This window comes from Arachis duranensis, chromosome 7 (assembly GCF_000817695.3).
Source record: "Arachis duranensis cultivar V14167 chromosome 7, aradu.V14167.gnm2.J7QH, whole genome shotgun sequence".
NCBI classification, from domain to species: domain Eukaryota; kingdom Viridiplantae; phylum Streptophyta; class Magnoliopsida; order Fabales; family Fabaceae; genus Arachis; species Arachis duranensis.
In genome coordinates, this window is record NC_029778.3 from 2841189 (window position 1) to 2852677 (window position 11489).

The 11489-nt window shown below is 30.8% G+C and overlaps 1 protein-coding gene across 1 annotated transcript; it reads right to left on the reverse strand.

Annotated features, from left to right (window-relative positions):
* Window positions 1-506: 506 nt before the first annotated feature.
* Window positions 507-9482, reverse strand: LOC107496510 (uncharacterized). The gene is given in 14 exon segments (XM_021127120.2): window positions 507-685; window positions 846-1258; window positions 1361-1482; window positions 1820-1972; window positions 2093-2236; window positions 2544-3191; window positions 5043-5115; window positions 5527-5626; window positions 5936-6063; window positions 6150-6317; window positions 6661-6776; window positions 6914-7066; window positions 7192-7335; window positions 8170-9482. Coding segments are annotated over 14 exon segments (3309 nt in total). The 5' UTR covers window positions 8966-9482; the 3' UTR covers window positions 507-534.
* Window positions 9483-11489: the final 2007 nt, after the last annotated feature.

Consider the following 11489-nt stretch of genomic DNA (forward strand, 5'->3'; position numbering starts at 1 on the left):
ATTCTTTGTTTTTTGCCTTTAAAGTTTAAAGTTTAAACATTATTTCATTAGGCTATTCTTTATTAGAAGTATTTTTCTAAGGGGAACTTTTTAAACATTAACTTCTTTCTAATACAATGTTGAAATTACATTCCAATAAAAGTGAATGAAGAAACCAAACAATTGGATGTAACAAATTTTCTGTGCAGAGATATTCTGTGATTTAGAATAGGCATTGCCTCCTTGCTAGGTTACTCTAACTGCTCATCATCAACAACAAAATCTTATCCCACTGGGTGGAGTCGGTCATATGGATCAAATGATGTTATTGTGCTGTATCATATATCATATCTGTAGTAAAATTGATCATACAAAGATCGTTCTAGCTTTCTCCACATATCCAAACCACCTTAGATGAGATTTCACCATCTTTTTAACAATGGGTGCTACTCCAACTTTCTATTCCAAAATCATTATTCCTTATTCTGTCGATACATTCTACCATCCTGTGATACCACAAGATTAATAATATTGAGTTTAGTATAAGTTGAGGAACTATAATAGAATCTTATAGCAGCTCAATACAAAAAGATAAAATATGCATACATTATCTGTATCAATTTGAGAGATTATTTCATTGATTGTGACTTCATCATTGGCACCAAATTCTGCCATGAGTGTGTTCAGATTATCTCTTGTAATAAACCTGTAATGAACCAGAGTAAATATGTCAATTCGGAGAAATACTTGCATGTTTCTGAAGCCAAAAAAGCAAAAATCCAAAATATGTGACTGTAAAATCAAACTAAAATTATTATTCATGTGTTATATATTATTGGAAAGGAAATTAATGTAGAAAATCTTACCCACTCTTGTCTATATTAAAATATTGGAAGGCCTTGTAAAGATTTTGATCTCTTTTTAATCTATGCCTGTGCATTGCAGCAGTGATGAACTCTAGGCAGTCAAAAGTGCCATTTCTATCCATATCAACCTAAGATTTGACAATAAAATGTAATTAAAGATTTTGAAGACATATATAAAAAATGAAGATAAACAGATTATAATAATAAATGATACTAAATCAATGATAATAGGTTGCAACACTTACAGCATCCATAATCTGCTTCGCTTCGGAATCAGTAAGCTTTGAACCAAGTTTTTGCATTCCTGTCTTCAGTTCTTCAGTGGTGATTGCACCATCATTATCAGTGTCCATATTTGCAAACATTGTCTTCAAACCTCGGACCTCTTCTTTAGAAAGATTTTGCGCAATAACCTACGATTATTAGAAAATAAACAATAAAAGGAGTTAACTAACTCTTAGGCAATAAAGAATATGGTGGTTTCTTCATGCAGCTTGTGTGGTTGAACAACATACTTTGAGGGAAAGTTTCTTTAGCATATTCATTTCTCTGAATGCATTCATTCTGGAAAGGATTGCATTGTCCATTGGCTTGTGATGAGAAGAAGCTTTCACATTTTCTTTAATCCACTTGTGCTCTACAAGTCATACAATTCAAATGATTTAATTAGTAGAGAAATTAAGTGCACTAAATGGGAAATTAAGTCATTAATCATGCTAAAACCATTCTATATAAGTGATTTTTGAGTGTAAATTAGTATCCACAAATAGGAATGTCCAACTAAAACACCCTTAGTTTATGTTTCGCAAGAGTCTTGTGACGATAGATAATACAAATATAAAAATAAAAGACAGAGACAAGACAGAATAGTTGTGTATATCGATCATGTTCTTTCTAAAATAGTTACCAAACGGAGTCTTTATAATAAAATTCAAATTATAAAATAATGCTTATATATGCTAAAAATTACATACCTAGCACCTCAGCAGATGTAATGCGTTTCTCTGGATCAAGTGTGAGCATCTTAGACACAAGGTCTTTAGCATCCTTTGATATTCTTGGCCATGGATGACTTTCAAAATCGATACGACCTAGTAGTATAGCTCTAAATATTCCCTCTTCTTTCTCTGCATTACAGATTTTGTGTAAATGGAAAAGTTATTCAAGTCTAGAATGCAACAGAGAAAAGTTCAAGTGTTAGGCTCTAATACAAGGTGATGAGTCCTAATGTGAAAGTCAAAGTTTACCTGCCCAAAATGGAGGCATACCACTGAGTAAGGCATACAATATAACTCCTGCACTCCATATATCTGCTTCCTTTCCATGTTTGCCTTTTAGAACTTCTGGAGCAATATAGTATGGACTCCCAAGAACATCAGCATATTTCTCTCCTGTATGAATTAATCAATGAAAGTTTATTACATATTCCAAGTTCAAGAAGATACTCTTATCATGTTTTTTGTTTTCATTTATCGTTTTCACTTTTTTCTTTACAGAATCTTGAAAAACATTCAACATTCATTGCATCGTCTTTAGGTTTTAGTGCCGTCCCTTTCACTAGACTCTAATTCTTGTTTTCTATCCTTGGAATTTTGTTTGGTATCTTATAAACATTTATTTTTAGATGTTCAAATAACATTATTCTTTTCATTATTTAACCAAATAGACTGAAAAACCAAACAAAAGATCAATTCTTACCTTGTTCAATGAAAGAGGCATGGCCAAAATCAATGGCCTTAAGAATTGCATCTTCACCCCTAGTAGAAAACATGAGATTCTCTGGTTTGAGGTCCCTATGCATAACACCCATGAAATGGCATTGATGAACAATGGTAACAATTTCTCTACACAATGAAGCAGCATCTCTTTCATTGTAATGACCCTTTTGCATAATCCTATGGAGAAGATGGCCACCTGAACATAGCTCCATAACAATATGAACATAAAGAGAATCCTCAAAAACACTTTTGAACTCAACAACATTTGGTTGGCCACTCAAATGCATCATAACTTGGATCTCCTTCTTTAAGGCATCCTTATAATCACCACCTCTGCTTAGAAGCTTCTTCTTTGAGATTGATTTGCATGCATATTGCAATCCACTTGATCTCTCAATGCACAAATGTGTCACACCACAATTGCCCCTCCCTAATTCCTTCCCAAAAGTATAGAACTTACCAATGTGTTCAAATGGTATCCCAAGAATTGATTCAGAACTTTCATCAAATGGGTAGGGTGCATGTGCTTTTGCTTTTTCTTTTGAACTTTGGCTTTTACTTATACAAGCACCCATATACTTGAGAATGTTGAGATTATGGACCGTGATTTGCCACACAACAATTATAGCTGCAAAGAATTTGTAACTATGACACTAATTTGATAATAACTTAATTACTATCTTAGAAAACTTAGTTATAACATAAAAGCTATTTTGTCCTACATAATATTTCCAAAAAATAAATGTTAAATTAAGATTTGGATTATGAGTCTAGAAATATTATTAATATATGGAAAGTATTATTTATACATCAATACAGAGAACCATTGTAAAATAATCATTACAACTAAATAAGACAATAGAAGTAGGATTGAAATTATGGAGGAAAAAAAATTAGTTAATACCTCCTTAATAGAGCTGTCAAATAACAATAATTGTGGACATATATTATTTAATGAAAGAAAAGAATTAATTCAAATAACTATTTTTAGTTGGTTTATTTATAGATTATGTATTTGTAATTTCCAGTTAAAACAATATACATATTTAACTAGTGACAGCATTTTCTATTTTCCATTTTTGTCTTTGTTGTCTCTTAAGTCTTACTAATGAATTGGATTCAATATATGAAATTATTTCTTATAGTGTTAATAATGTTGGGTTATTTGTGCTTTTCAAATTTTTCATTTCATAACATTCAATCAGTTACAAAATGAATTAATAATGTCATTAAACATAAATACTAACCATATCATATGAATAAGGAGAACAATTTATTTCTCATTGATACAAATGTCATGTAACCATTTTCAACTAGTTTTTCATTTATTTATTTATTTTTAATCAAGACTATCAACTAGAATCCATAACAATGAAATGATAAGAACCCATGAGAAGTAAATCAATTGAAAAAAAAATAAAAAAGAACAGAAAAAGAACATGAGATATAGTTGATAAAAAAAACTATGTATATATATATTAAACTAATGGTAACATTTTCATGACTCAAAAGGAACTAACCTTCAATGTAGACCTTTAAATGTTTCTCTAACTTGTATTTGATTACCAATGATCAATTTTGAACTCTCAATAAACAAATGCAGACTTTGAAAATTGATTGAAATGTAAAAGGAGATAGAAAATGTGACTTTATGCAATATAAAAGGCAAGTGAACAAGAGAATGACAACTTCCACAATAAGAAAATGTGACTACATTAGGAAATATATAGGTTTCAATCTCTGAATATAGTAAAATAGGGTCTTCAAAATCAACCTATTATAAATAGATTCAACACCAACTGTTCCAACAAACATTTTCATTTTCAATTTCAATTTCATTTTCAAATACATTATAAATAGTTAACGCGTCTTATTTTTGTTTAACTAAAATATTGGAAAAGAATGAAATCGCCATTTGTCTAACTTGACTTTTTACTCAAAATTAGTCAAGTGATATGCTAAACTGTCTCCTTAAATGGTCTTAATTTTTGAATCCCAAAAATAAATAATTAAAATAAGTAACTCATAAGAGAGACAACAATTGTTTCTCAAATCTTATTAGTTGGATTTCTAATATTATGGTCTAAATATTAATATCAAAAGATTTTATTTTATCTTTTTTATTCATGCTATAAACATTAGATAAAATTTTATGATTCAACAAAATTTTATTTCAGCTGACTTTAGAAGTCACAACAAGCAACAAATTACATGAGAGATTAAAAAATAATGTTTTAAAGTGGAGAGGGAAAAAAAAAAGAAACCAAAGAAAGTTGATATCAGTCACTCAGGACATTGAAATTTTGAAACTCAAAAACAAATCTAAAATTTATAATCTTTACATGCCCTGTTAGATAATATTATTTATTTTTATTAAATATTGGAAAACCTTCTAAGAACATTACAAGTACATGATGCCTTTTCACTAGAGGGGTCCTAGCAGCTGCAGACTCTCAAAACTAGTGAAATTATTTCATTTAGAATAGTTTGCCTTGATGAGTTGTTCCACTCCTCATCATTGTACAAAATTCTTCATAGTTGATTCTTCCATCCTGAAAAATAAAATAGAAGATTAATCTATTAATAATGTATAACTAAAATCTCATTTAAAAAAAACTACTCCCTCCTTTTCAAAATTATTTGTCAATTTCGACAAAGTGATACATTAAAATATATCCACATAATCTACTTCGTCCAAATTGTCTGTTTATTTATTGTTTGATTGCTGACGATATCCCCAAATCCGATAGACCAAGGATTAATCCTTCACAAATCTAGGCTTCATTTAAGGGTTTGTCGTTGGCCACTGGATTGCTACTGCACAAGATAGGATTCGAACCTCCAACACTTGCTTAAGCGGACAAGTGAGCTAATTACTCGACCAACTGTCTGTTATTTATTATGAATTGGAGGATGGAATTAAATTAGAAACTTGTAGCAACTCAATAAGAAAATAGGCTTACATTATCTGTATCAACTTCAGATATGATTTCCCTGATTGTGGCTTCATCACCCATACCATATTCTTTCATGGCTGATTCTAGTTCATCTCTTGTAATAAACCTGAGTCAATATTAAAGAAAATGCAATCAAGTTTGGAATATTCATCAATTGATACTTCATATGAAGCACAAATACTGCTACATGACACAAACACAACACAATACGGATTCAGAGATCCGACAATATTTAGAAATTACAAGATACAATGCGGCTTTACCAATGACCATAACATATAAATTTGGTAAAATAATAAACAAGAAACACACTGTTAATTTTGCCTTACTTAAAAATATAGAAATGCACATGAAACTTCATTGACAGTGTCATACATCTAACATTCAAAGTTAAAATCAAGATAGAAGGACTAACCCACTGTTGTCTTTATCAAAATATTGGAAGGCCTTGTAGAGATGCTCATCTCTTTCTAACCTATGTCTATGCATTGTAGCAGTGATGAATTCTATGTAGTCGATCGTGCCGTTTCCATCCACATCAGCCTGGTTTAAGGAATAAGAACGTAAGCTTAGAAGATTCAAAAGAAACAAAACAACAATAATAATAATAAACATTGTGAATTACTGACAGCATCCATCAACTGCCGCACTTCGGCTTCAGTGAGTTTCGATCCAAGTCGTTGCAATCCAGCCCTTAGTTCCTCATATGTGATTGAACCGCTATTGTCAGTGTCAATATTTGTAAACATTGACTTTAAACCTTGGATCTCTTCTTCAGAAAGATTTTCAGCTATGACCTAAAATTGTATCAAAATCTAATCAGTTTTATCATTCCCAACTTAGACTTACATACCTCTATACTATAGTTTAGAAAGAGTGATGGGAGATGATGTCATAACAAGAACACTAGAATGATATGTTTTATATTTCTCAATGTTTAACCATTACAGGCCGTTTGACTTCTGATTTCATTTTCAGCATTTTCTACTTTTAGAATTGTGAAAAAAAAATTGAAAACAACAAAATCATATTTTCTGTTTCCATTTCTTATTTTCTTTTTTTTTCCCAATAATTTCTAATTAGGGGTACTAAGTATGCCACTGAATACAATAAGAATCAAAGAACAATTAAAATACTTACCTTAAGTGCAAGTTTCTTTAGTTTATTCATTGCTCTAAATTGCTTCATTCTGGAAAGGACTGCACTGTCTATTGGCTTGTCAGAAGCATTTCCATCTTCTCTAATCCATGGGTGCTCTAACCATTCATACAATACATGGACTCAATTAGAAGAAAAAATTAAAAATACTTCAACCGAGAAGATTCTTAAGGATGATGCTACAACTTATACATTCAATCATCAGCAATAGGAATCGGAAACAAGGTTAACCTACCAAGAACTTGAGCCGAAGTGATGCGTTTCTTTGGCTCCTGTGTAAGCATCTTACGAACGAGGTCCTTAGCACTATTTGATATGCTCGGCCATGGGGCGCTTTCGAAATCAATATGGCCTTCCAATATGGCATCAAATATTCCCTTTTCCGTCTCTACATAACATTTTAATGAAACAAAGTCATCAAGCTCAATTTGTAATGAAGAACAGGGGAAAAGAAAATGATAGGCTCTAACACGAGATTATTATCCTGTTATTAATATCAAAGTCGCATTTTACCTGCCCAGAATGGAGGCACACCACTGAGTAAGATATATAATATAACTCCTGCACTCCATACATCTATTTCCTTTCCATATCTACGACGTAGAACTTCCGGGGCAACATAATAAGCGCTCCCAACTATATCACGATACACCTTGCCTAGAAAGAATTAGTTAGAAAGATAATTAATATATATTCCATTTCCAAGGTGGAAAAATCTTACTATCTTATCAGACAAAACAAGTCCTGCTTTAGAAATATGAGAAAGTACAAAAACAAGGTGAAATTGCATTCTTGCAGAAAGATTATATCTGAACAGATATTGGTGGATTATGATGGAACTAAAATAAGTAAGAAACTTGTCATTTGAAAAAAAATGAAATTATGCACAAGATATTAACATTTCCTAATCATCTTGAGTTCAAGAATCTCGTGAAACCTAAGGATAGAATGCAAATAAAAAAATAGAATCTGGTCAACTTGATCAATCAAGTGAAGTCACCATGAAGGACCACATCAATACTTTATGTGCTATCATACTTTAATTCTACTTTATACCATGTCTACCGTGCAGAAGTGCTACGGAAGCCAAAGGAAAAAGTTGATATCCTCACAAAGTCTTAAATATTCATCCTAATATATATTCAAAGTTAATTAATTTACATGTCCATATTTAAAGAAACATATATGCAAATCTTAGCATAAATTGGACAGCAAAGAAGTGTAACAAATCAGGAGATTCAGGACTATTAATGACAAGTTTTGTCAACAAATTGACAGAAACAACCCCGGTTAATTTTTGATCTGGAAGGTTGAACAATTTACAAAAATTTCCCACTCCCACAGCAAGGAAAATCATCAGATAAGTTTCAGACACACAATTACAGAACAGTACATGAGTATGGTAGAACAGTTCACTCTTTTGTCATGATTAAACTTATGAACCTAAAAATTTCAAAGAACCAATGTGTGAAAAAGGATCAAAATTTTTACCTTCATCAATGAATACCGACAGGCCGAAATCCGTGGCCTTGAGAAGTGCCTTGTCATCCTTACTGGACAACAAGAAATTCTCTGGCTTAAGATCCCTGTGCATCACACCCATGAAATGGCAAATATGAACAACATTCACAATCTGTCTGCATATTGAAGCTGCAGCTCTTTCACTGTAATGTCCCTTTGCAATGATCCTATCAAAAAGCTCACCACCTGCACACAACTCCATGACAACATGAACTGAATGCTTGTCCTCATAAGCACCTTTGAATTCAACAATGTTTGCTTGTCCACTCAAATGCTGCATAATATGAATCTCCCTTTTTATATCCTCCTTATCAGATTTGCTAACAAGCTTCCTCTTTGAGATCGATTTACAAGCATATTGCAGGCCACTTGAATTCTCAGTGCAGAGATATGTCACACCAAATTGGCCTCTCCCCAATTCTTTTCCAAGGGTATAGTATTGCCTAACATCCTCTAATGGCTTCCCAAGAATTGTATCTGACCTGATAACAGGTTTTGGACTTGGAACAGGAACAGTGTTCTTGTTCCAATTGGCTTGAGGTGCAGCAGGTTTCTCAGGTATATTGTAAGGTTGCCGCTGTTGTTGTTGTTGTTGTTGCTGTTGTTGTTGCTGTTGTTGTTGTTGTTGTTGATGTTGATGATGATGATGATGATGATGATGTGGAGGTGGAGGAGGGTTCTTTGATTGGTTCACATAGGGTTCATGTCCATGTCTGTAACCATTGTATTCATGTTCTGATCCTTTTTTACTCAAACAACCACCCATGATTGTGTCACAGAAACAGAAAGTAAAGATGGTTCAGACAATTCAACAAACACCACCAATACAATACTTGAAGCTGAATCAGTCAACGCATATAAAAAAAAGCCAGATGAGAATTCAACAAGACTATACAAACAGATGTTAATGAATATAATAATAAAGCTTTGGGATTGGATCAGGAACCTTGAAAGTGAAGATAATAGAAGAGACCCCAGATAAGGAAAAGAGAAGAATATGCAGAAAAATTAAGCAAAGTCTGAAACTTTGATAATATATGCAAAAGGGTATATGAGAAAATGGATCAGAGAATCTGGGTTTTTGTGAAAAGTTGGATGGGAATAAGGGACAAGCTGGTCAACTATTGAATTTGGATTTGGATTTGTATTAGTGAGAAGTTTGATTTGAAGTGTTAAATGGTGCGACCAGAACAAAGGTTAGAACTTTAGAATTTAGATAGAGAAAGAAGGTTCCTTGTAAGAGTTACAAACACACCCAAAGGACCGAATCAGAGATAGATGGAGACAACATGAACCACTTTGGTGTTTTGCTTTCACCCATGTTTTCAAGCCCATTAATGTTTTTTTTTATTATTTAAAAAAAAAAGACATAAGTACATTTTATTAGGTAATGATCACGTTTGATTGTCTGTTTTAATTTTTAATAATGAATGATATATTATATAACATAAGAATATTGGTTTATAAATGAAAGTGAAATGATACAATTTGGAACTATTAGATTTTATATAAATGGTAATTATATGTACTAAACCCTTTTTAGTCAAGGTTTGATCATAATTTTTTTTATCGTAAGCATTATTACAATAATATTTTGAAGTATGTAGAAAGTCAGAACTATGAATATTTCATTGATATATTTTCTCTTGAGTAACTTTCTTAAATAATTAACTTATATATATATATGATACACAAATTGTCCTTTCTATCACTTTTAATCAAATTTTTAATAGAAATAGACTTTTTTTATTTTTTTCTCAATTATTTTTATAAAGTATGATATCTCATCATACACTTTGAGATAAAAAAAATATTGAATGAATGAATGATAAAAATCATACTTGACAAAATAATTGGAAGAAAAATTTAAGAAGATTTATTCACATATTTTTAATGAGTGTTAGATAAATAAATTCTTAATAAATTTTATTATAAGATAACTGGATAAAAAAATTATTATAAGATAAATTAATCTCTTTTAAAATTATGCCAACAAATTATAGTTCAAATAGTATAATCTTTCTATACTCATCTAAAAAATTGCAGATTCGAATTCTCCTATCTTCAGTATAAAAAAAATCTCTTTCAAAATTATAATAGGTTCAATCTATCCAACAAAAATAATTATCAATAATTTATAGCGGATACAAATTTGTTGAAAACTGAAAAGCAAAATATCCTACCTAAAATTTTTTAAGATGTATTTAGATATTTACTTGAAAAAAAACTACTCTGTAGTATGTGTTAAAAAATACATATTTAATAAAAATAACCATATCTATTTACGGATAAAAATACAAAATGAGAATAAGAGATACATAAAACCTAAAACCTATTTTCAATTTTGGTTAAGACCCTACCTGTTAGCTAATTCTTTAAAGGAAGGGTTTGAATCAATCATGATAAAGTGATAAACCATATTGATGTCATACAAAAACAAGATCATTAATAAAAATGGGACCCTTTTGACTCTAAATCACGAAGTGTGCACACATGTACTTTACTTTTGATTTGGCCTTTTAATTTGGAAGTAGTTGTTGTCTAAAATAATAAAGAAAGAAAACGTGTTTGCAAGTAATAAAGCTGAACGAAGCAACTTTTAATTACTTTAACCCTTCATTTATCTTTTTTTTTTTTTAGTCAAAGTAGAAAACCCTATCATTTTATGCCAATTCTCTAACCCTAGTTCGTCTCATTTATTTACCTTCTCATTCTGAAAAGAATATTATTTTCGTTTACCTCTGGATTTTTCAAATCTTCTTGCTTCATCAAAATCAAGGATTGGAGCACTCAAAGTCAAATTCGATCTGTTTTAATTTGTGATATGCTACAATATAAAAATTTTCGAGTAAATGTCTTTTCGATTCCTAATTATTTGTCTAATGAACTTCACACTTTTTAAAAAATCTAAAAATCTAAATCAATTCCTATCTACTTTTATATATGTACATTCCGGTCCTTGGTTAGAGACTGGAAAGAGTATTTACTCAAAATAAATAGGAACTGGAACGTACATATATCAAAATAGATAAGGACCGATTTGAGTTTTTAGTTTTTTTAGAGAGTGAAAAGTCCATCAAACAAATGATTAGGGATCGAAAAGAATATTTACTCAAAAATTCCTGGATTTATATATATTTATCAACTAACTATCAATACATTTTATTACTTGTTCATCTTGGTTAGTGAACTGTAAGAGAGAGGTATCACTTTTAATTTTAATATATTCAAGCATAAATTCTTACTGTCTTTTTTTTGAAAAATTAAATGCAAAATGTTTGTTTTTTATA